The sequence below is a fragment of the Bombyx mori genome, chromosome 6, assembly GCF_030269925.1.
Source record: "Bombyx mori chromosome 6, ASM3026992v2".
In the NCBI taxonomy this organism is placed as follows: domain Eukaryota; kingdom Metazoa; phylum Arthropoda; class Insecta; order Lepidoptera; family Bombycidae; genus Bombyx; species Bombyx mori.
Window position 1 is genome coordinate 2,479,861 of NC_085112.1, and position 26,172 is coordinate 2,506,032.

Below are 26,172 nucleotides of genomic sequence, written 5' to 3' on the forward strand. Positions count from 1 at the left end.
TTAGGTTTTATTTATTGCTTACATGGATGGAAGAGTTCACAGCCCCCCTGGTGTTCAGTGGGCACTGGAGCCCATAGACAACTACAACGTAAATGGCCACCAGTAAGGTGTATTAAATAAGCCAATATAAGGTATATTTATGTAAGACTTTTTTTTGTGAACTCTTTTTATGTTACGTTCTTGTTCGATGCCTAGAATGATGGGACACTTATCTTAAAAATCAAATTGAGCCGTTCATTATCGTTACGTGACAGTTTAAACGTTTTGGAGGGAGTTCTTAAAGCTTTATTTCCGCTAAGCTGTTTATGTATAAAATATTTCGAACTTATCGGTTATGTAAATCAAAAGACGATTTTGAATAACATCAGTACGCACCAAAAAGCATACTCTTGTCGCTTTTGCTTGAAAATAAAAGATGTTGCATCTTAGATATTTCACAGAAAACATTGACATGTCCTAAGCCGATAACTATATACGTGGTTTTCTTTACGCTGTGTCATACGAGTATTGATATTCAATAGTTTAAATTAGTCACGGATTAACTCTTAGGCGATTCATAGGTTCCTCAAAAAACCGGCATTATTTTATTAATTTTAATTTCATAAAAGAACAAAGGAATTCACAGATCTTTTAGCAACTGAATAGCTACTGTGGCCCGTGGACTGCTATCAACATGTATATTCCATATTTCTGATTTCCGAGTCATATCCATAGTCCGATTAACCAGTCTTTTATTAATGTAGCGTAGGAATACTACGACAAACAATTACCTTTGAGAACCTTAAAATAATGTATAGTAAGCTGAACAAGTGAGCAAGCAATGTATAATAATATAGCGAAGGTAGTTGGAAACTTCTCCGCGTTCATCGTACATTGCCTGCAAAGAAACTTTTCGTTTTAGATGTTTTTTTTATATTTTATCGCAACACTGCGTGTGCTCAACCTTGAGAGACTTTTGCGGGAATGCAAGGAGTGAAGTTGTGTGATTTGTTTTATTTTGTCTATTTAGTGTTTCTTCAGGTTTAAATGTGGGAAAATGAAACAAAACCGCCGAACGTAACATCTCGGGATCTTCCAAAAAGTCCACTGAAAAAGTCTCAGTAAATGACCACCTGAGGTTATATTTCATCCCATACCATCCTCATCTCATTTCATTTCATAATATCATTTTCATATTTAAAAAGCTTTCATTAAAATTAAAATAAGACTTGACCAAAAGGTCTTTAGCTACTAGGTCATAAAATCCCTTAAAAAAATCTGACTTGAGTCTTCTACGCCGGTCAATTATATGTTCTAGAAGTTCGTGCCTGTTATTGCATTGATGGTTTAATCATTTAATGGTATTCAGATAGAAAAACTAACAGGTATTTTTAAAACTGTCTTTTTTTAAAGACATGAGTACCACATACGTAAATCAAACATGCACACAGTATTATCTTGTATTACAAAATTATCTATCCATATCGTATTTATCATATCTGAAATATCGGAATTTTCGCACCCGACAAACGAATGGCCTAAACAATATTATTCTCCAAATGTATGTAATGTGTAAGGCGATTTAAATAAAAAAGAATATTGAAAAGAAAACTAGTTTCATTTGTAAGAAATTTTTAATATACTTGAATTAGAAAATTCGTACAAAAATATCCATTATAATATCGTATAGTAAAAGCCATATATTAAATTTAAAAAAAAAAGACATTATTTATAAGACTCAATAAGACAGTCTTTTGATAAGAAACTTACAAGCTAGAGCCAAAACAATGCTGGTACAACTAGGTATACCTTCATTGTGGCGAGACACTTAATACAAAACATATCCGTCTTTTCGCATTAAAATTGTAAAATTTCCAAAAATATTCGAAATTTTTGGTATCATCAGTATTTTTCTAATAAATATTGTCAAAAAAGAGCGTAGTTCAGTTTTAGTTTTTAGTTTTTTTTAGTTTACCAATGTTTTGACTACTAATAACAAAATTAATACATAATTTTATCTTACTTTAAAAGACAGAAAATGTAACCGGTACAAAATAAAAAATAAATGTTGCAAAGATGATTAATATTAAAAATATCACATGTTTTAAACCTTTAAAACACTCTCCTGTAAAATTATTAAGTTTTGAGATTGTACAGTTTTAATGCGAGAAGACGATATGTGTTAGATTATTAATTAGAAGGATCCACGGATTTCGACTCCGGGGTCGTTTTGACCTCGTTGGAGGTGGTCGACGCCGAGTGCTGGGGGCTGTTGTGCTCGGGGGAGGGGCGGGAGGGTTCCGCCTTCCTCTGCGCCCCTCTTTCCTCCCGGTCGGCCTGCTGCTGCTGCTGGAGGCTGGTGACGTTGGCGAGATGCAGGGCCGCCAGTAACGCGGTTACGTATCGACGCACGTCCAGCTCTATACCTGCTTAACAATGCACGTTACAAAATATAGTGAAACCTGTTATTTTTTTAAAGTATTAGTTTCTTTTATTTTTATTGCTTAGATGGTTGGACGAGCTCACAGCCCACCTGGTGTTAAGTGGTTACTGGAGCCCATAGACACCTACAACGTAAATGCGCCACTCACCTTGAGATATAAGTTCTAAGGTCTCGAGTATAGTTACAACGGCTGCCCCAACCTTCAAACCGAAACGCATTACTGCTTCACGGCAGAAATAGGCGGTATAGTTTATGCGATTGGGGAATAACAGCTTAAACGTAAATCTCGCGAGCAAATTTGGGCGCTCGTTTAATTAATTATCGCCGTAAATAATACCGACGCTTGAAAGGCAAACGTGACTAAGCGACAATAACTGCTTTGTACATAAATGATAGGCAATAAGCATATTCGATGCGCAAAAAAAATATATATTTCTAGGTCTATTAAAATAATTTCAATCCTACAGCTAGATACGTTAAAATAGATTTTTTTTCAGGTATTTCAACTTTAGTCTACTGTAAAGTTCACGCATTGTCGCTTAGTCATGTTTGCCTTTCAAGCGTCGGTATGTAGATTGAATAGCGAACCCAAATTTAAGTAAAAATAAAATTTTTTCGTTGTCATACTGTTCAGGTAATATATATTTTATTGCCCTGGAAGTCAGATGGGTATACGGCCCCACCAGATGGTGAGTGGTTACCGTCGCCCATGGACTTCAGCAATGCCAGGGGCAGAGCCAAGCCGTTGCCTATCGAAAATATTATAGCGAAGTAATAAAATTATTGCCTAATCTAATCGATCCTTATTGCGTGTGCAAATTATCAAGTTAATTGGACGTCTCAAAGTCAGTGACAATGTCGTTCAACATACATACGTTAACATGATAACGTCAACATACATATATTACTGGTGGTAGGACGTATTGTGGGTGGACGGGTAGGTACCACCTAACCTCTTTCCTTCTAGGTAGGTAGGTGCCTATTTCTGCCGTGAAGCAATTTTTGCGTTTCGGTTTGAAGGGTGGAGCAGCCGTTGTACTCATGGATAATACACATAAATTAGCTATCGATAAGCAACTCAAGCACTCAACAAAAATGTTTACGAGCGTCGGCCACTAGATGGCTTCGCTTCGATTAGTTTCTGATTGCTCCTGTAGATGACAGCAACATATTACCTATCTTATATTTTATTTTTAATGAAGGAATGTAAATTTTCAGAAATCACAAATTGATAAAATTTAATCAATTTGTCTATAACAAATAAAGACTTGTATGATTTATTAATTCAGTTATTTTGTGTGTTTAGCTATACAATAATTAAATGCCTTAACTTTAACAACATATAAGTTTAGGGGCATCCGCTACAAGATGTCGCTAGTTTCTATACAGAAATAATATTCGTCTTAAAGTATCACTGTTTCATGGCCTTGGTTGTACTGTTAAAACTGAAGTCTTAAAACTCATATCTCAATGTAGTTGGCTGCATTTGTACATGTCTATAAACTCCGGTAACCACTTAACATCGGGTGGGCCGTGAGCTCGTCCATTCACCTGAGCAATAAATAAAAAAATACGTTAACATACCTAGGCTAATAATGAAAGCATTTCGAAAAGTCAATTATTGCTTAATAAAATTTGATTCTATCCTAAAATCACGCGACGAAGCCGCTGGATGATACAAACCCGAGTTTCTGAGTTCGTTGATCTTGTAGGCGAGGTTGGCCCAGACCCGGCGCGCCGCCACCGAGCTGAGCCTTCCCACGGTCTGAACAGTGTGGAGAGCGGGGTCGTTGTTGGCTGGCGTTATCTCGGCTAGAAGAACCAATCGAAATATTTTAACATTCTTTATCCTCGGGCCTAATTACTAGTGGTAAGATCTCTTGTGAGTCCGCACGGGTAGGTACCACCACCACGCCTATTTCTGCCGTGAAGCAGTAATGCGTTTCGGTTTGAAGGGTGGGGGTAGCGCATTTACGTTGTAAATGTCTATGGGCTCCAGTAACCATTTAACACCAGGTGGGCTGTGAGTTCGTCCAATCATCTAAGCAATAAAAAAAAGTGAATACATTTAATTCCTTAGACATACATGAACCTCCATGACCCGTCGCTGCGAAATAGGCAGAATGAATTTAAGTGATATCAACTTCAGGTCATAATTATAGGATGGACTGATATGGGAGTCCGATCAAATTTCTAAGAGTGTAATATCATTAGAGTTACACAGTAAATCATCCTGTATCTCTCCACTGCTGGATGTAGACCTCTTCCATAGTCCGCCACAATGAACGGTTCTCTGCTTTCCATATCCAATCTCCTCCAGTATATCACCGCAAGTCATCGGTCCAATAGGACAGGGGGACGCCTAACGCTGCGCTTGTGCGCAACACAGTATATATTCCGGTCATCGTCCTCGCCGAACCCCTCGCTTACGACGAAGGGCTCGACGAGTAAATTAATCCACAGACACAGCCCAGAGTTTCTCGCCGGATCTTCTCAGTGGGTCGCGTTTACGATCCGGTGGTAGATTCTGCGAAGCACGACTCTTGCTAGGGCCAGTGTTAGCAACACTCCCGGTTTGAGCTTCGTGAGCTCACCTACACGTCAAGGCGAAGCTGAAATAGCCTCTCAAGGCTATCAGCATAGGTAGGGAAAAGTAAATATTGTTTGTATATTTTAGCCTATCTATCAGCCAGTCGCCTAGATGGGCTATTCTAGCTTCACCTTGACTGGTGGGTGAGGTCGTAGGGTTCAGCCCGAGTGACTTTCCTAACACCACTCCTAGCAAGAGCGATGCTTCGCTGAATCTACCGCGGGATCGAAATCGCGACCCACTGAGAAGATCCGGCGAGAAACTATGAGTTTGTATATTGCACGCAGATAAGCGCGCAATGGTCTTGCTATCCGATTTATAGGATATATACGACCTTCTCATTAATGCAACAATAGAAGCCTTAACATTAGCTGGGCCGATTGGACTGGACTGGGCTGGACAAATATGAGAGGTCCGCTTTAAAACTTCGAAAAAGTATTGCCAAAAAAACTGCTAAATGTATTGAAATCAGCTATAGGGGCTTACATCCTGGTTCCTCCTGAGCCCCAACCGGCGGTAGATAGTGGTCCAAAAGCTGCATAGCATAGGTAGCTCCGTAGTCCACCCCGTGCATCGCCTTCTGCCCGTAGGCGGTGGAGAGCAGCGCGTTCGCTTTGGCCCACGAGAGCTCCTTCAAAGACTTGACCCGTTGCTCGGCGACCGCGCGGGCTCCGTACACCTGCTCGATATAAAGAAACAAATTATTCTTCTATTTTATGAAGTGATCCAACCTGCAGTTTTTTATTGCATAGCTGGGTGAACGGCCCACCTGATGTTTTACCAGAGCCCATAGACATCTATAACGTAAATGCCGCCACCTACCTTGAGATATGACTTCTAAGGTCTTAGTGTAGTACAACGGCTGCCCCGTCCTTCAAACTGAAACGCATTACTGCTTCACGACAGAAATAGGCAGGGTGGGTGATACCTACCCTAGCACCAGTAATTACGCAAATTATAATTTTGCGGTTTTGATTTTTATTATACGATGTTATTCCTTCATCGTGGAAGTCAATCGTGGATATTTATTAAGTACGTATTTCATTAGAAAAAATTGTACTTGCCTGCGGGATTCGAACACCGGTGCATAGCTAGACACAAATGCACCGGACGTCTTTTCCTTTAGGCCACGACTACGACAGACTTTTACATTCATTAAATAAGGAACATTTTATCATAGCACCCCAACTTTATCGGACTAGTCGCTTCGCGTCAAATTTTTAAACAATATTCTAAAATTCTTCAAGAGTTTCTTCAGATATATGACGAAGCATCATACTATATTATAAACAGAATCATAAACGATATTTTTGTTTCTGCTTAGTCACTTAGTTTTTAAGTCAATTTGACTCGCGCAGTGTTCTTGGCTAAGCGACTTTTTTTTTATTGCTTAGCCCATGGACATTTACAACGTAAATGCGCCACCCACCTTGAGATATAAGTTCTAAGGTCTCAGTATAGTTACAACGGCTGCCCCACCCTTAATGCTTCACGGTAGAAATAGGCGGGGCGGACCTTGTCAATTATTGTGAGAATATTTCTCCAAATCATGTAGACAGCTACACAGATTACCACATTCAACTCCCGCTGCTACGAACGAACCAATGTTCGGGTGCAGATGCAACTGCCCCGGGTCATCTTAGATAAAAATATTGTGTTTGTAAAAATCTTGCGACACACCATGGTGTCGTATAGCCGCGGTTGAGAGCCACTGTCCTAGACTATCTACCCGTCTGACATCCGTGACAGTAAAAATCCATTTATATTTTCGAAGACCCATTTTAGAATACTAAGTAAATTATTTGCTTATCATTGCTTGTTCACGATTGAAGCAACACAAACAAAAAGCAAAATTAAATGTGTCGTATAGCAGGGGTTGAGAGCCACTGTCCTAGACTATCTACCCGTCTCTCATCCGTGAAAGTAATATATTCCATTTATATTTTCGAAGACTCATTTTAGAATAAATACTAAGTAAATTATTTGTTTATCATTTAGAAAAATAAAATAGAATATATCATTAGTCAAAGCTGGCTGAATTCGATGATAATAATAAAAAAATTATACGCACTATCAACGTTTCCAGCACATTCTGAAATTACGATAACAATTCAACGTAGCTATATTTAAATAATTTAAAACATAATTATAATTAAAAAAAAAGTTTAATTAACGTTTTAGTTTAAATTACGGTTTGAGTTCATCGTGTTAAGCCTCTGAGCAATAAGCCAACACAATGTATATATACCGGACATAGTTTCTGGAGTCTTCTCCTTTGTCTCCACTATAGGTATGACGCATGGTGGAGACCATGACCATCAGGCATGATGTTGAAATTCCAATCGCACATATAACATTCACTCAATCAAAAGAAATATGCGTATCCTTAAAAAAAACCTAACATTTGCGATTGCGAACTTCTCGAATAGTCCAAAAGTCAAGACTTGAGTTTTTCGTGTAGCATTATTGAAACAAAGAACACTTGTTTCGCTTTTACGTAAACTTAAAAAAAAAAGTGCGTCCGTGTAAAGTGTCATTATCATTGGTCACAAACCAGTGATTGCCGTGGTTCACTTGAGGTCGAAAACTAAATTCTATAGTATAACGACTAAGGATTTCAAACAGGTACCATTGTGGATCTACAATGTGCATTACCACTCATGCATGCCAGTTACAATCACAGTACACCACTGCCCATTTAACTCACTGAGTTTCTCGCTGGATCTTCTCAGTGGGTTGCGGTACCGATCTGGTGGTAGATTATGCGAAGCACTGCTCTTGTTAGGGGCAGTGTTAGCAACACCTCCGGTTTGAGCCCCGAGAGCTCACCTACACGATAGGGCAACGCTGATATAGCCTTTCAAGGCTATCAGCATACGTAGGGAAAAAAACTGCCTATTATCCGGTCATACATAGTCGTATTTTACGACAATCAAGAGATTAAATGAGGGTGGCACTATTTACATATTCTAAATGTAGTACGGTGTAATAATGTTAAATTATCTTATTATATTTTTTTTTTTCTAGAACCATACAATGAACCATTTGTTTTACCATGGCATGCTGAAGGTACCTGTAATTGTGTTAGCATTTATTGTCAGATCAATGTACATATTATGTATATTATGCTACTTGAAATCTTTTGTGCTAATTTAAAGCATGTTGGTACACAATAAATAAAATAGCGGTTTTTAGCGGTAGGCAGCGGCTTGGCTCTGCCCTTGGCATTGCTGAAGTCCATGGGCGACGGTAACCACTCACCATCAGGTGGGCCGTATGCTCGTCTGCCTACAAAGGCAATAAAAAAAGAAAAAAAATCTACGGTAAAATTAATTGCATTAACTTTGTGCAGGGGTCATTGCACTAAGTCATGCTGTATAATACTTTATATAGTATAATGAAACGCGTGAAAAAACACAACGATCCGGCTCAGCGTTCAAAGACACTAACGTCTTATCGTGCCAAGGATTTTTCTTATCAGTTAAACATTGTCACGACGAATAAAATTACTAAATTTGATAAGTCTCCTTATCGTCTCCTAAGTCGTCCTTATCGTAATTTCGGAGCTAAGCTACTTTTCAATTGCGTGGCCCTTAAATACGAATATTTCATCATGTCTGATTAAAACGTATCGTTATGAAAACATGTCATACGTGCGTCGTACCCAATGATTTTCTAGCCGGATCTTTTTAGTGAGTCACTATTCCGATCCGGTAGTAGATTCAGCGACGCACTGCTCTTGATAGGGCTAGTGTTAGCAATTCTCTCAGGTTGAGCCCGTGAGCTCGCCCACCGGAACGCGCGTATTTGGAATAACCCCTTAGGCTACGCGTATTTGGAATAGCCCCTTAGGCTATCAACGATTAGGTAGGGAAAAAAATACGAAACCTAATTGAATATGCAATTTCGAAAAGGGCACATCTCTGAAAATGTAAAATGTTAAGGAAATGAAAAAAAATTGATTATTTTCTAAAGCAGTGTGAAATTTAAAATATTAACTTTTGAGATATATTTTAGTGTTAATTAGCAATTGAAAATTACTGGAATTATTATAAAATGGGTGTAGGTAAGCCTCAAAACTACATGTATGTGAAAAAACGTATTTGACAAAATATGCGACATGTGACATTTTCGAAATTGCATATTCAATTATAGTTAGGTTTTTATTATTCAAAACTGGGCAGGCAAATGGAATATAAATACAGAGTATTATTGTTCCCGTTGCCCGCGCAGTATCGGACAGAATATTAGAAAAATACTTTACGCGCCTTAACCTTCAACCTGCGACATAACACGTGATATAGTGTTAGCAATTCTCTCAGGTTGAGCCCGTGAGCTCACCTACCGGAACGCGCGTATTTGGAATAACCCCTTAGGCTACGAATGATTAGGTAGGGGGAAAAATGCGAAACCTAATTATAGTTAGGTTTTTATTATCCAAAGCTGCGAAGGCAAATGTAATAAAAATACAGAGTATTATTGTTCCCGTTGCCCGCGCAGTATCGGACAGAATATTAGAAAAATACTTTACGCGCCTTAACCTTCAACCTGCGACATAACACGTGATAATATAGTGTTAGCAATTCTCTCAGGTTGAGCCCGTGAGCTCACCTACCGGAACGCGCGTATTTGGAATAACCCCTTAGGCTACGAATGATTAGGTAGGGGAAAAAATGCGAAACCTAATTATAGTTAGGTTTTTATTATTCAAAACTGCGCAGGCAAATGGAATGCAAAATACCGAATATTATTGTTCCCGTTGCGCGCGCAGTATCAGACAGAATATTAGAAAAATATTTTACGCGCCTTAACCTTCAACCTGCGACATAACACGTGATATCATTGAGTTACACAAAAGCGTTATTCCACTTATGTCTTTATCTACACATCGTTACATAGACACACATTGAGACCGATCTAGTACAAACTTTCACTTATCTTTTTCCGTGGCTATTATGTACTTATTTCAATTATGTATTACGCGATATACGGTTATGTAAACGGTATATTTTTTCCGTTTTATTATATATCACAAGAGGAAACGCTATTAATTTAAATTCATAAAATTAAATGACTTTATTACGTAAAGTAACATTCGAAATATACTTTTACGTTTGACGCGCTAACTTGTGAACTTAGAAAGTTATTATTGAATTGGTCGAAGGGCTTTCATTAGTATCATTATTAATTCATTCACCCCGGACAGGTTGGTGACATTATTCTATCTCTTTCTCTCTTGTAGCAATACTATATGCTGCAATGCACCGCGTGGGGTGATGATGAGTTGAAAAACATTTTCTACTTATCCTTAAAGCTCTTCGTAAATTGAACATGCGTTTTAAAATTTTGCGGCTGGTGGCGTATCATTCTATTTAAATTGTTTATTGGCATTTTGCAAATTCTTTCGGAGTAACCAATAATAGTTTATTTCAGTAGGTAAATGATAATAATACACTTCCCACAGCCCTGGCGTCAACCTATTACTGTGCCTTATGCTAAAAACTTACGCATGCGCAGCGAAAATAATTAGGTAGTACACCGGGAATCCTAAATATCTTTAACAATCAAACCAAGTCCCGGGGTACAATCATTAACCAGTCCAATAAATTGAACCCAGATATAAGAGAAAAAGTACCGACGATAACGCCTGTTGGCATTGTTACATGATAGTAATTTAATCAAATAAAACGATATTAATATCAAGATGGGTGGGTAGATGATTTTTTTATAAAATAACATGTTTCAATAATTTCCAAATAAAACTAAAGTTTGTGTTAAAGATATGTACTTTATGTACCTCTGTGCTTAGTGCAACTTTTGGAACAGCTTCCGTAGGGGCGCTATTCCAACTGTATACAAATTTTGTTAACTTTTACGCGATCGAAAAATTAAGAAACTCGCACTAAGCACACTGATTGAAGATGTAACATCGAAGTGAATGTGTCAACAACCAGGGCGTCTAAAATAATAAAGGCAAACTTAAGAATTGATAATCTAAAGAAATCATTTATAGTGACAACGTAAAATTCAAATTTAACACGAAAACTCGCTTCAAATTTGAAAAAACCAGCAATTCTATCTAGGTCGAGGTTATTTTAGAGAAGTTAAAACAGTTATCCAAAGATAAATAAATAATACATAAATCAGTGTTAAGATAAAAGTGCATAACCGAGATATATAGACATAATCCGGCATAACAGACATAATAGGGCCGGATCTGTTCAATTACCTAAAGTTGATTCACAAGGAATGTATATTTATGAACTGAATGTTTATTTATTCACGGATACCCTACGGAACATGTGACACCAGATAACGAGAGAATCCGGTTTCCAATGATCACACGGTCACCGCGTGTGTAGTTCGAACCATCATTATCGAATAACCCTTAATTGAATACGAAATAAGTCTAAAATGCGAAAACTAAACTAAATGAAAACTAAAATGCAGTTTTTTTTTTTCTAGAGGCTCTTGCAATTTAAGACTTCAGCACTCAATGGACAGGCAGCTTCGCCACCGAGGAGCTGATAAGAGATTGCTTTTTCTGAACCCAGTAATGCACTTTTTTTATTGCTTAGTTGGGTGGACGAGCTCAGACCTGGCCACCTGGTGTTAAGTGGTTAATGGAGCCCATAGACATCTACAACGTAAATGTGCCACCCACCTTGAGATATAAGTTCTAAGGTTTCAGTATGGTTACAACGGCTGCCCCACCCTTTAAACCGAAACGCATTACTGCTTCACGGCAGAAATAGGCAGGGTGGTGGTACCTATCCGTGCGGACTCACAAAAAGTCCTACCACCAGTAATTACGCAAATTATAACTTTGCGGGTTTTTATTACACAATGTTATTCCTTCACCGTGGAAGTCAATCGTGAACATTTGTTAAGTACGTATTGTATTAACACCGTTGCATCGCTAGATACGAACGCACCGGACGTCTTAACCTTTAGACTACATTACAAACATAGTTATATTGAAAGTGATTCTTTTTATTCTCTATTAAGGCACAAAATCGTGAGGCCGAAAATTATGGATGGAAGACGTGAGGAGCACGATTGGAGGAGAATTCTCTATTGTTACAGAGGCAATACCTAACTAGTAATTGTTAAACATAATATAAAAGATGTTCACGATACGGTATTGGCTGGTATGAGCTCCATGGATGTTCGAATTGTATGTTGGTTTTGGAAATTACTGATTTTGTATTGCTTAGACCGATGAAAGAGGCCACGGCCGAATTGGTGTGCAGTGGTGGTGAATACAGCCACCAAACTTGAAGACATGAAGAAGACATGGGCGATTGTATTTTATATCGCCTGTACCAGTTTTCACAGTAGAACAGTTATAGATTGGCGGCAGAAATAAGCATAACAATGGTATCTACCCGAAAAATAGCTGATCAGTCACCGACAAATTTTTACAACATATTTCATAATAGGGCATTATAACTGAAAATACAACAATTTTTTCTACACCAGATTGTGAATGCAACGTTGGTAATATGTTAATCATATAGCCAAATTAGCTTTATTTATTTTTTTCCTTTGTAAGTATGCACAATCCACAAGCATGTAGACATCGGCAATGACAGGAGCACAGACAAGTCACTGACTAAATTTAATGAAAAAATAAATATAATGAAATGTAAAATATGTATAATGATTGCATGAATAATTTAATAACATTTTGTTGGATTAAATGAAATCTATGGACCTATAAATTTTCCTTAAAAATAATAATCTATAGTCTCATAAAATTCCCAATTCATTCTTTGGTTTAGAACATGATATATAAATTTTAAATGTTTTAAGTTAAAAACGTTTATAATATCTTGTTGCTTTAGACACTTCTAATATAGCCAATGAAATATTTTTCAGTCTGTAATAGCGAACAAAGTAACTGACAACAGATCGTCAATTAAGAAATTAATTTAAAGTCCTACGAACCTGTAAGCTCTTCAAAAATAGGCCTCGCCCTGGAATAAAATAACTTACCTTGTTCACGTGAGGGGATATTTTCGATAGCACAGCTTGTTTGGTAGTCTCCACTATGACTTTAGGTTGTTCCGTGACAAGTGGCACTCTGCGTTCGAGATGATCAATGGCTGCAGCAACCTTGGCGTCGCCGACAGCGAGAGGAGCTGACACATACGGCGCGGCAGTGGTTGCAGCAAGAACTACTCCAGCTTCAGCGGTCGATAGAGCCCATTCGAGAAGTGAGTGGGCACCTAGGATTAATTACATTCTTAAGTTTCTTGTTAGCTTACATAGGCAGAGAGAAGAACAAGTAGTTTAAAGGAGATCAGGTTGTTCAATACCTAGATTTTTAATGTGAATGTTGCAAATGTGACCACACATATTCAAGGTTAAAATTTTTACCCACTTTTAAGGTGGCAATCTAATGAATGAAAACAAAACATGATGCAACTAGACCCCATCATGTTATTCATTACAAAGATTCCTTGACTTATATTTCATATGCAGGTTGCCATATTGTTTAATTAATGCTCCTTCAGATAAAAAAAACTACAATGATTTATTTTATTACACTTTACAAACACTCTTGTATCTGTTTTTTAATAGTGGAAAAATCTAAAGGAACTGAATTCTTCTGAACATTTCATTTTGTTCTTTATTATTGATTAGTTATCAATTGTCGTAAATAATTGAAGTATTTTTACAATGTCTATTAATATGTTTTCTTATAATACATCAAGTTTCGAGTCATTGCCGTCTGATGTTAATATCGAGATGGTGGGTAGTTGAAATTTTTCTAAAATAAAATGTTTCAAATAGATACCAGATAAATCTAAAGCTTGTATAAAATATATATACTTTATGTGACTGGTATTCAGACAAAATCATGAGTAGAGACGAGAGACAGGAAGGAGTGCTGCATAAAACAAAAATTTTAAATAACCAAATATTTTACTTTTAAATAAATACTAATTTGTAATCTCATCAAAATGTTATTATTATAATTTATTAATGATGCTATAAGTATAATTTAATACAACAAATTATTTTAAACATTGACTTTTATGGACTTCATAAATATTTTTATCAAGAATTTCTTTTTTCTACCTAACTAGGTACTTTCGTTTTTCTATTGACAGATACTTTGACATGCAGCAATGGGTCTAATTGATGCAAAGAAGCTCTCTTGTTTTTCTTAAACAGAGTTTGACAAACCTTTGACTTTTGAATAAATTGCTCCGACCTGCCCAACAGCAGCTTCAACGGTAGGGATAGCCATTGCCTTCTGCACAGATTGGAGCTGTGGCAATGTTGTGGGAGCTGAGCTTACTTCTGTCGCCATCTTAGTGAAACAAAAAAAATCGAATTTATAATTGCTGATCGTGTTTATCGTTATTGTTAGAATGAAATGCTGTAAAAGGTAACAATTTTACTAAATAGTCAAATATTTTATTTTCTTTTTAAACTTCCTAGTACAGTTATGTTCAAATATACAAATGTGTAGGTAGGAGTATTTTAGAGGTTTAAAATATAAAGTAAAATTTTTAATTCTAATTGAAGCAAATGCTTCGCTCTGATAATGAAGACGAATAGAACCAGACATTCTGTTCTGAAACTTAAAAAAAAGAGAAGCATATTTATATTTTACAATTTTCATCATAATTATGTTTTCACAATTTCTGTTTTTAATTGTAGTTTTACAGTACACATTATTTTTAGTTTTTAATAAAATATAAAAGAGGGTATTTCAAAATTGTTTACATAGGGTCAATCTAGAAATTTCTCTGCAGGCACTGTACATACCTGGTTGTAAACAAAGTAAAATCAAAGGCGGACCGGACCTACCTACTTCGACGGTAATAGTTATGCCGGTACAGTTACGTTTTTACCGAAGTAATATTTTGAAAGAATTAAAAAGTGGAAATGCATTATTTTACACCGAAGGTAGATTTGATATTTTATTATAATTAGATTATAATTTGCGACTTACTTCCGAGACCCGGTTTACGTCCTCAAAAAAAACTATTAAAATCTTAACTTTTGAATTTAACAAGAAACTATATTGTCACTACTGATATATGTGATGTGATTTGCTTAGTTATTTAAATAGTAGTTGATGAGTAATTTCAGATATTGGACTTTGTTCACTGACGAAATAAAACGAAATGATGTTAAAATGCACTGTCTCACACACAGACAAAATCCAAACACAACACATTAATGCTGTGAAACAACATCACGATAATTTTAATAGACTAACATAAATTTATTCTTTCATTGCTGGTTTAGAAATTAGTCGATTTCTAAAAATATTTTTTTACAACTAGTTGCTGCCTTTTAAAGTTTGTTTATTTTACATAATTATGTAAATTATTGACTATAGTATTTAACAATTTAGATAATAGTGAAGGGCTTTCAAAATATCTGGTATGGTCCTTGTTATTGTAAACAACAAGACAAGTTTAATTGCACCACAAATTACTTCTTTGAATGAAATGTTGCGTATGTAAATACAAGTACATACGAGTATTATTTTTTAATATTTATAGGGTAACCCAAATGCAACAGTGAAAATAGTCCTACCATGTCACTGTATAGTTGTTCGTTTAAGTTTTTTTTTATTGCCCTTGTAGGCAGACGAGCACATGGCCTAACGGATACACTTTACACATTCTAAGTCGTCGTGGCCTAACGGATAAGACGTCCGGTGCACTCGTGTTAAACGATGCACCGATGTTAGAATCTCAGGCGGGTACCATTTTTTCTAATGAAATACGGACTCAACGAATGTTCACGATTGACTTCCACGGTGAAGGAATAACATCGTGTAATAAAAATCAAACCCGCAAAATTATAATTTGCGTAATTACTGGTGGTAGGACCTTTTGTGAGTCCACGCGGGTGGGTATCACCGCCCTGCCTATTTCTGCCGTGAAGCAGTAATGCGTTTCGGTGTGAAGGGTGGGGCAGCCGCTGTAACTATACTGAGACCTTAGAACTTATATTTCAAGGTGGGTGGCGCATTTACATTGTGGATGTCTATGGGCTCCAGTAACCACTTAACACCAGGTGGGCTGTGAGCTCGTCCACCCATCTAAGCAATAAAAAAAAAATGGCCCACCTGAAAGTGAGTGGTTACCGTCGGCCATGGAGCCAAGTCATTCAGCAATGCCAGGAGCAGATCCCAGCCGCTGCCCAGTTCATATCGTATAGTTTGTTAGCTGTCGGCCATGGAGCCAAGCCATTCAGCAATGCCAGGAGCAGAGCCCAGCCGCTGCCCAGTTCATATCGTATAGTTTGTTAGCTGTCGGCCATGGAGCCAAGCCATTTAGCAATGCCAGGAGCAGAGCCCAGCCGCTGCCCAGTTCGTATCGTATAGTTTGTTAACTGATAAGTCTTTGTCTTGTAGAACCATGAATAGAGCTCTGACTGAATTCTATTTTATCTAATAGGTCGGGATTATTTAATGAAAATCTCTTGTCCTATGGGTTCCAAAACAAGATACGTGAGATAACAACAAACACTGTTATATGTACACATGAACCTCATATTCTACTTTAAATAAATATCGATAAACAATAAAATGTTATCAATGGACAATGTCATTGAATAAAACCTAAAGTTAGAAGTAGTAAATATTGGAACGATGTAATAATTAAACTTCATTGCCACAAAAGTTTTTCGTTTACTTACGAAAGATAAATAAAATTTGAATCGCTTAGAAATTCATCACATATGCGATTTGAACGTTTGTCGTATTAAATAGATCAGATTATCAGAATTCAACACACTCTAATTAAAGATTTTTTTAGAACGAGATGGCGCCAGTTTTGCTCTGCCTTTGTTTACGGGATAATTTTCTTCCTATTGAATTTGGTGTGCTATATGTATTAGTTAGGCGATTTTATTATGTTTCAATCTAAATTTAAGGATTGAAATATAATTACTCTCCAAAGAAAGGTTTTTCACAAAGCTTAGATACAAACTTATAAACACGTAACAATATGTAACAATGATAGCCAATGAGTTTCATGTTTGGCAAATGAAAAAGAAATTGAGCCGAAGTGCAGGCCAGTGACAGCGAATAATCGAGCGTAGCGTAGTGGTACGCACGGCCAACTAAATCGATTTGGTTGGTCGCCAAATATACCAACCCAAACATTGATTTGTGGAACGAGGCCAACAGTGCCAACACCTACACAAATAGTCATATACAAACATTGGACTTGTTACGCTGTCTGATTGGTTAGTGAGAAAAATTATTGTATTTATTAGCAAATTTCAAAGAATGTCGTGGAGCAATGATTTAGTGCTGGAATTTTTGGAACTGTATCGAAGGGAACAGCACCTATGGGATCCAAAACATCCACAGCACAAAAATAGAATCGAAAATAACAATGCCTGGCTCAGAATACAATCATCTTTAAGCATTCATTGCTCGGTCGTCGATCTTAAAAAAAAGAAGGAATCGCTGATGACTTCCTTTAGAATGCATTTAAAAAGAAAATTAAAATCGCAAGATGGATACAGTACGACTTGGTTTGCTTATCCGATAATGGAAAGCTTTCTTGGCGGGAAATATGAATGTGACAACACCAACCAATTGGAACATGAGGTAAGCCATTGGGGATTAGTCCCAATAGTGCCGGTTCACATTGGATCAAGTTCCAATAATATTGGTATTGGGAATTTTGGGTATAAAATCAAAGAATTTTTTAATTTGAGTAGGCCTTGACAGGTAATTTTAAATTCTGATTAACCATTGATACGCAATATAGTTTCACCACTGAAAAAGCCACATGAAACTCAAGCCATGTTCTTTTCCGAAAATATGTCGAAACATTATACGTAATGTTGCTATGTAGAGAACAAATTGAAACCTATACGCCTTTGTATACATATTAGTATACCTACATCTTGCTGCACATTGTACAATCAAACACTATTATTTGTCTGTATTGCAAGCTTTCGCCATTAAGTTACTTTGAATTTTATTCATAAACTTTAAAACCCTTGGCAATTTTTTACTTTTAATAATATATTTTTTAAATTGGGCAATTTATCGTAAAAAAATATGCACTGGCAAAAGTATGTACAAATTATGATATTTATTTTCGAAAACGACAAGGCATAACGAATATAATTTTCTTTCTGCTATTTATTCAATGTGTGTCACTTCGTTTACTGTAAAACATTAAATTTTGATGAACATACATAATGTTAAAATGTGTTGTGGCGCAATTGAGTATATATTTAATGCCTTTATAAGCTTGGCTAACCAAATGTTAGGTGAACGATCTTGCGGCCCACTTGGTGTTAAATGGTTACCGGAGCCCATATACATCCAAAACGTAAATACGGCATCCATGTTGAGACGTCCGCGTCAGTTGTAAGTCTTTTGATTCCTGCTTCAGGATAGTATGGTGGTATTCATCCGCGTCGGCTTACAAGATTACCAGCGATTTCGTAAATTATATTTATTGTGGGTTTGATTTTTTATTAAACGATGCTATTCCTTTACCATGGAAGTCAATCGTAAACATTTGTTAATTACCTATTTCATTAGAAAAATTGGTATCTGCCTGCGGGATTCGAACACTGGCACACTCGCATCGCTCGATATGATGTCACCGAGCGTCTTAACCTTTAGGCCATGACGATTTCGAATTATTTTGAATCGAAAAACTACGTAATGTTGCGAAATGCCTACAAAACTTTATTTTTTTATTATTGCATATTTTATAGATAATATCTTCACACGCGTCACATTTTAAGACATGATGTCGAACCGTGTATCTTTATGATATATATTATTTATGATGTACTTATATTCTACATAAAAACAGATATTCTACCATTAGCGGAGTGAATCTCTTTTTTTTAACTTTGTAATACAAAATTAAATTTGCCGTCGATTAATTTTATCTCCCATACATTTCCCATTAAACCGATAGCATATGCAAGTTAAAGTTTGTAATTTAGATTATTATTTTTTACGTATTCAATTTACACTTTTCTCTTTTAATTAATTATAAGATGGAGCTTTCATGTCGATTTTAATGATTACAAGTAGGTCAGCTGCAAATACCCTATAAGTTTTGATTGTATTTAGTTGCGTTGTTAAGTGGAAAAGCTCTCGGCCTACCTGGAGTAAAAGGTTGCCGGAGACCATGAACATCAACACATCGAGGGATGAAAGGCAATTTGTTTTAAGCGACATTTCGCTTAATACGCGAAATTTACCGTTAGAGGACCGTTTTATTTGGTATTAGCATCGACGTTTTTAATTGAATATGCAATTTCGAAAAGGGCACATGTCGCATATTTTGTAAAATACGTTTTTTTATATACATGTAGTTTTGAGGCTTACCTACACCCGTTTTATAATAATTCCAGTAATTTTCAGTTGCTAATTAACAGTAAAATATATCTCAAAAGCTAATATTTTAAATTTTACACTGCTTTAGAAAATAATAAGTTTTTTTCATTTCCTGAACATTTTACATTTTCAGAGAGGTGCCCTTTTCGAAATTGCATATTCAATTAAACTTCAAATATGTTACACCATTCAAATAGTTAAAGAAGTTTTTTTTTGTTGTGATATTTTTTTCCAAATTTTAAATGGCTCCCCTGTAAAGTTGCGAAAATGTCGCTTAAACTAAATAGCCTTTCATCCCTCAAATATGAAGTCAAAGTATCAATTGTATAACATAGCGATTGATTCATTCTTCAAACTGGAGCACTGGCTTCGAGACAGAAACATTCATGGTTATGAACCCAAACCCGAGCTTGTTTACAAAGCTACACAATAAATATAATTAAATGTCGTTCGTGTACAGTAAAAGCTCCCGATTCGCGCTTCCTTCGTGCGCGAATTAAAAAATGCGATCCATACACATACACATTGATAAAAAGGATTACAATATGTAGATATCCAACCGATATATCCCTTGTAAACGCGTCGTCAAATGGACTAATAAAAACGTAAAATAGACCTCATTACAACTATGCCTAAATAGACAGAATGAAACCAACCTTAATACTAAATACATAAAGTAGGTATGTATATCCCGTATGGGGAACGTATCTACGGTTTCTGTATTTGTAGCATATTTACGGAATAAAGATATTTCCGATCCTGCGGACAGAATGGTAAGCAGTCGATGTCACTCAACACACGTCATTTCGAATCCTCCCGATCCACTAACGGTGCTTTTAGGTACCTCAAGCACCGGTCATCGTAAATTAACCCACAGACACAGCCCACTGAGTTTCTCGCCGGATCTTCTCAGTGGGTCGCGTTTCCGATCCGGTGGTAGATTCTGCGAAGCACTGCTCTTGCCAGGGTTCGTGTTAGCAACGTCGTCAGGTTTGAGCCCCGTGAGCTCACCTACTAGTTAAGGTTACGCTGAAATAGCTGCTCAAGGCTATCAGCTTAGGTAGGAAAAAAAAAGGGAATAAAGAGCTTTTACTACGTCTTGTGGAAAATGTTTTCTTAGTTAAAATTACTACCTACTTAGTAGCTTGAGTCTGTATGAGTTGAAACATTGTACAATAATTATTTTTGGCGCCTAAGTTGTAAATTAATGTAAAGTTTTAATTATTATTTTTTTAATTTTTTTTATTGCTTAGAGGGGTGGACGAGCTCACAGCCCACCTGGTATTAAGTGGTTACTAGAGCCCATAGACATCTACAACGTAAATGTGCCACCCACCTTGAGATATAAGTTCTAAGATCTCAAGTATAGTCACAACGGCTGCCCCACCCTTCAAACCGAAAGGCATTACTGCTTCACGGCAGAAATAGGCAGGGTGGTGGTACCTACCCGGGCGGACTCACAAGAGGTCCTACCACCTGTAATAAATAATTATCCGATCGTTTCAGTTCTATACTAATGACAATCAATTCAACACTCAAACGTTACTGTCCGAAGCGAGCACGCCGCGGACCGCGAACCCGACCGACAAGAAATCCAACAAACAAACGGTTCAAGTAAACAATTCGAAAACGAAGAACTTCGACAATACCGAATTGAAATACGCAAAGAAACAAATGGACGATGCTGTAACGTATTTGAAGAACGTTGCGGCTCAGAAACGGGAATCAGACGAATGTGAACTCTACGGGCGACTGCTCGCTAAGAAGCTACGGAAATTAGACGAACATCAACGAGACGTGGCCATGCACGAAATAGACAATATAATGTTCAGGGCGAGAATGCAGACCGGTGGCACGCAACGGAGTTACACGGCTTCAACTTCGCCAGTACCGAGGAAGATTAAATCCCCGATCTTCATTGTGACCCAGGAAAACGGACAACAGTTCGAAGATGAGAATACGCCTTACCAAAATCACATGCAAGGACTGCAGCAGACGTAATACAAATATATTTTGTTTCAATGGCTAAATGACTGTGATTTTTAAACTAGAAATATGTGAAATAGATCGATACGTCTCAGACAGGTCGTTTGAGATAATTGGCTACATTATTTAAGGTTGTTCATAATCGAAGCTAGGGTTGAGCTAAGCCATTGTGACGGATTCGGACAGACCTTTTTAGTTTTTATCGAAACCGAAGCTCGAACTGTTACAAAATCATTAAATGTGAGCCCCACAGGTAGCTGCCATCTTCATGCTTATTTCTGCCGCGGAGTAGTCATGCTTTTTGGTTTAACAATACATGTTTTTTTTCCTACTTATTCGCTTATAACCTAAGAGGCTATTTCCAGCTACGCGCGGACGGGTAGGCGAGCCCGCGGGTTCAATTTGAGCTCAATCTAACACTGGCTCTACTAAGAGTAGTGCTTCGTAGAATCCACTACCGGATCGGAATAGCGATCCACCGAAGACCACACGATCTAATTGGGAATTTTCGAATTGTATTCCTTATTCGATTCCTACAATATTAAGTGGGTAGTAAACTTATTACTTGCTTTCATCTGCTCATTTAGTTCGTAAAAACAAATGTCGGATGAGATAAATAATATGGTGGTGGCATTGAGCTGGTCTGATGGTGTACCCGGAATGCGAATCGCGATACCCTTGCCTAGAAAACAATGGGTTTGTGCTTTTTTAATTTTATCTTTATGAGTAGTGCTCGCAAAACATTTATTTTTTTGTTTGCACGAGTTCTTATAAACTTATGGCAATCGTACTCGTAATTAGCAGAATTTAGATTCGAGGAATAGAGTGTTCTCTGTATACGTAGTGTCCGTAAAAACGTATGATTTTAAGTGATTAAGTTTTTAAATAGTTAAAGTAGGTACTTTTACCATTTAATCTCGCTTGTTTTAAACTGCACACTTCTGCAACCCAAATATTTTTTGAATTGTACAACGTTAATGTTTTTGATACAGCTTTGTTAAATATTACACTTATTTTGTCTAAATTTTATTTGAAAATTTGCATACCCAATAATAATATTAAAATTAAAATTGAAGGAATTTTAATGGGTCTGTCGTATGAGACTCATATCGTAAGAGGCGTATCATCATCATCATCATCATCAACAGCCCACAGACGTCCACTGCTGGACATAGGCCTCTCCCAATCCACACCACTGAGCACGGTCTGCGGCTCTCCTCATCCACTTCTTGCCGGCCACCGTGCGGAGGTCATCGCACCACCTAGCCAAGTATGAGAGATCTAAAATCTAAACCCTACAGTAACACAATTCTACGTGCGTTATATCTTTTTTTTTTCACATAATGAATCATTTCTGGCTTACAAATGTATGAGATATGGTACACAAACGTCATGTTTAATGTAATTTTAACATAAATTTATTTGGACTGTAAAGATTGTATAAAATACGAACTGTAAGTGCAATGATTTTAATATATACATATACTTATATTTTTTTAATGTAACTAAAGAGTTCATTTTAATTTGTTTGTTAAACAATTGGAAACCTGTTGCTTATTTATTACCTATATTTATAAAAAAATGTTAGTTACGATAAGTAAGAAGTGCCTAAAATAGGTAAATAAGTTATTACTATAAGAGTACTCGTGGATATTATGTGTGGATAATTTTATTTACCATGAAATAGTTTTGATGAATGTCGAAATAATTCACTAGATCAAGGCATCGCATGAATGGCCGCGGAAGGCAACTTGACTCTTCACTAGTGACAAGCTTTCTGCCGGTGACAATGAAAAATTAAATGATTCTTAATCATGCCAATTAGCGGTACATCGGTGTTTCTCAATGCTCCTGATATTTGGACTATATACTCTCCCCTGCCTTAGAACGCGGAAAAAAAACGCACGGAGTTTATCCGTAACCGTCGCGAACAATACATAGTTGCTCAAAATTATTAATGGGAAAAATAACATAGTCCAACAAAACAAGAATGTTTAATAAAAATTTCTCAAGTTTATTATCGTTTGATTTGAAACCACAGGATTATGGAGGGAAGGGGCAACATCTTATATAGGGGATAAATTGAAAAAATGTCCACCTCTAAGCAGCAAGTCATTGTTGGAGGACTCACCGAAATAGCACTAGTATAGGAAGTGGAATGGATTATTCAGTTTTAAACAGAATAAAGTAAGCTGAATGGAAGTGTGGTAGTTAATGGCGCTATTTTTACATCTTTCCACTTGCTACTGTGGCGCCACCTTAATTTTCTCACTTTCAGCGGACACTTTTGAATACACTGAGATGGTGTACTTACTTCTATCATCCGTGCACAGAATGTCGAACAGGCACACAGGTTTTAGTTACTGGTGGTCCTACATTAGTATGGTATTACCCTGTATGAAAAATAACCCTATATATTTAAGTCTTTTTTTTTATTTGTTTTTTTTTATTGCTTAAATGGGCGGACGAGCTCACAGCCCACCTGGTGTTAGGTGGTCACTGGAGCCCATATATATCTACAACCGTAAATGCGCCTCCCACCTTGAGATGGTCTCAGTATAGTTACAACGGCTGCCCCACCCTTCAAACCGAAACATTACTGCTTCACGGCAGAAATAGGCAGGGTGGTGATACCTACCCGTGCGGACTCACAAGAGGTCCTATCACCAGTAATTACGCAAATTATAATTTTGCGGGTTTGATTTTTATTACGGAATGTTATTCCTTCACCGTGGAAGTCAATCATGAACATTTGTTAAATACGGATTTAACTTATTTTACGGAAGTATTATCAGAAATGTTCTGGTAGACGGGACATGTCGACTATACAAGCGTAGCGAAGACGACATGAAGGCGTTTATAATCGGTTCTATTCGATGCGAAACCTGCGATGCGAGGGAAGTGAATTGTGATAGTGGACTCTACCTTAAGTGTGGAAATAACAAAATACAGCTTTAATATAAACTTCAGTGGAAGTTTTATTTATCCCGAGCCCTAGCGCGTAACATTATGATGAAACATCTTTATCTATTGAAACATCGCTAAGTAAGGTACCACATTGGTGCTTGTAATCTTGGTTAGTTAAAGGTTGGAAAATTCAAAGGTTTAAAGTTTGTTTAACTAGGTTATTTAATGCCTCTAGTTTACGAAAGCGGTAAGCATTCCCGTTAGATTTCGTTCATAGAATTCACAAGGCAGTGATCATAGATTATACACTTAATATATTTGCAGTGACACAAGGGAGGGATACAAGCCGCTCTCGGCTCTCGCTTGTACCTGGAAAAAATACCTAATTAACAATTTTAAATGGCTACATTATTTATTACCGTTACCCCCAAAATACCTGCCCACAATTCAAAGAGATTTTTTCATGAATTATCCAATATACCACTTTGGATTTGTCTAATTGGACAAGCAAAGGACGCGTAGCCCACATACCTAAACCTTTTGCTAAATCGGGCTGATGCTACGTAGGTATTATACAAAAAAGTCTTCAAGACGAACGAGAGGACGTTGTTACACTTACAAGGTTTTTTACGGTATAGGTTTAGAAAAACCTGATCTAACAAAATGAAACAAAACGAAACAAATGACTTCGCTTCCCCGCAAAAAAAAAAAACATAAAAAGTCCTAGCTCAAAGAGAAGCTCATGGAAGACTACAATGGAATGCAATCGCAAAACGACAGGACAATAAATGGTCGCCATGTAAGTTTCAAAAATCTTCTGTTAATCAAGAATCCGCTTCACAATTTCGCCAGAGACACATCTAGTTCGTGGTACCGGAGATGAGATGAAATGGTTAGTAGGGCGCTTCATATTTTTACTCTTCTTCCCAACCTACGGGACACTCTGTCTTCCGCGGTCTCCGGAACACTGCGAGACTCGAACAGTCTGCATCAATAGGAAACCGTGGCGGCTAAATTTCGTGACAAAATAAATTTAGTAAATGATGATGTACAGATGATGTACATGTTCACAAAATAATAAGAATCATTTAAGTGACAAATTTTAGGTTAAAACGTGTCATAATTATGGCTTATTAACCATTTAGTATTCTGTGAAATGAAATAAAACTGCCAAAGCTAAATCTCTTCTCATGAATCGGCGAAACCTTTGGATCTGTGGAGGGTTTCGCCTTTCGGTCATAGTTATAATGTTTCGGTTCTCTCCTTATTTTGTACCGTATGCAATGCTCTAAGGAATTGTTTAACATAATTTGGCACAGTGGCGTAGCTATACTATCTGAGGCATATAATAAAATCATTGGATGGGGCCCCAGTAAAAATAGCCACATTGTAATTTAGTTTTCATAAATAACTGGATTAATTATCCAACAATATGATTAATATTGTGTGCATTTTAGTTACTATATTTCTAATAAATTAAATTTTAAAAAGCTTAAATATTACATATTTATAATAAAATAATGATTTAAACCAGACATTATTCTAATAAATAGTTAGAATTCCTCTAACATCATACGTCGCTAGCCCGCCAACGTCACAAAAAGTACATTTTGGGTCAACAAAATACGGGGATTCCCAGTGTCTTTAGTTGCGCCTCCATACTTCCGTGACAAAAATTGAGCAACCAATGGAAACGTTCAAAATGGAACTTTTTTTAGAAATCTTTGAAATCTTAACAATTCATTTGACCATGGTTTAGTCACTTTTATTTTCAGTTAATAACCAATTTAATTCTACATTATCAGTTAAAATTACAAAATTTGTAAAAATAGACTTGGCTGTACAGGGTGTCTTCTCTCGGCCTATATAAATTAAGAACCAAATTAAAAAAATAAACATGATACATGT

At 36.8% G+C, this 26,172-nt stretch overlaps 2 protein-coding genes and 1 long non-coding RNA gene across 7 annotated transcripts; 2 read left to right on the plus strand and 1 right to left on the minus strand.

Moving 5' to 3' along the window:
- Positions 1 to 1,594: 1,594 nt before the first annotated feature.
- Plin (lipid storage droplet 2-like) lies at positions 1,595 to 15,483 on the minus strand. 2 transcript variants are annotated; one of them, XM_012689610.4, is made up of 6 exons: positions 14,983 to 15,483; positions 14,208 to 14,334; positions 13,011 to 13,243; positions 5,499 to 5,694; positions 4,106 to 4,234; positions 1,595 to 2,405 (listed from the first exon to the last, which is right to left on the minus strand). In XM_012689610.4, exons 2-6 carry the CDS (start codon positions 14,332 to 14,334, stop codon positions 2,170 to 2,172), a joined length of 921 nt encoding a protein of 306 aa, XP_012545064.1. In that variant the 5' UTR covers positions 14,983 to 15,483; the 3' UTR covers positions 1,595 to 2,169.
- On the plus strand, positions 11,476 to 12,728 carry LOC134199029 (uncharacterized). Its single transcript, XR_009973348.1, has 2 exons — positions 11,476 to 11,565; positions 12,021 to 12,728. It is a non-coding gene; the product is annotated as an uncharacterized LOC134199029 (long non-coding RNA).
- Positions 14,799 to 23,372, plus strand: LOC101742879 (uncharacterized). Of its 4 annotated transcripts, none has more exons than XR_002430389.3 (3): positions 17,143 to 17,607; positions 20,878 to 22,053; positions 22,434 to 23,372. XR_002430389.3 is itself a non-coding variant. In XM_038011852.2 (2 exons), the coding sequence occupies exons 1-2, from the start codon at positions 14,916 to 14,918 to the stop codon at positions 21,370 to 21,372; spliced, it is 516 nt and encodes a 171-aa protein (XP_037867780.1). In that variant the 5' UTR covers positions 14,799 to 14,915; the 3' UTR covers positions 21,373 to 23,372. The 4 variants fall into 4 exon arrangements, 2 of the variants coding, with proteins under 2 accessions (XP_037867780.1, XP_004925289.2); XR_002430390.3 differs by having other exon boundaries at positions 22,506 to 23,372; XM_038011852.2 differs by lacking the exon at positions 17,143 to 17,607 and adding an exon at positions 14,799 to 14,936 and having other exon boundaries at positions 20,878 to 23,372.
- Positions 23,373 to 26,172: the final 2,800 nt, after the last annotated feature.

What these genes read in the sequence shown, in the direction of transcription:
- LOC101742879 (XM_004925232.4), top strand. Translation starts at nt 17,281, where the DNA reads ATGTCGTGGAGCAATGATTTAGTGCTGGAATTTTTGGAACTGTATCGA. An exon ending in CCAACCAATTGGAACATGAG is followed by an intron (nt 17,608 to 20,877) that starts GTAAGCCATTGG and finishes CGATCGTTTCAG; the next exon opens with TTCTATACTAATGACAATCA.
- Plin (XM_012689610.4), bottom strand. Translation starts at nt 14,334, where the DNA reads ATGGCGACAGAAGTAAGCTCAGCTCCCACAACATTGCCACAGCTCCAA. An exon ending in AATTTATTCAAAAGTCAAAG is followed by an intron (nt 13,244 to 14,207) that starts GTTTGTCAAACT and finishes AATTAATCCTAG; the next exon opens with GTGCCCACTCACTTCTCGAA. An exon ending in TATCCCCTCACGTGAACAAG is followed by an intron (nt 5,695 to 13,010) that starts GTAAGTTATTTT and finishes CTTTATATCGAG; the next exon opens with CAGGTGTACGGAGCCCGCGC.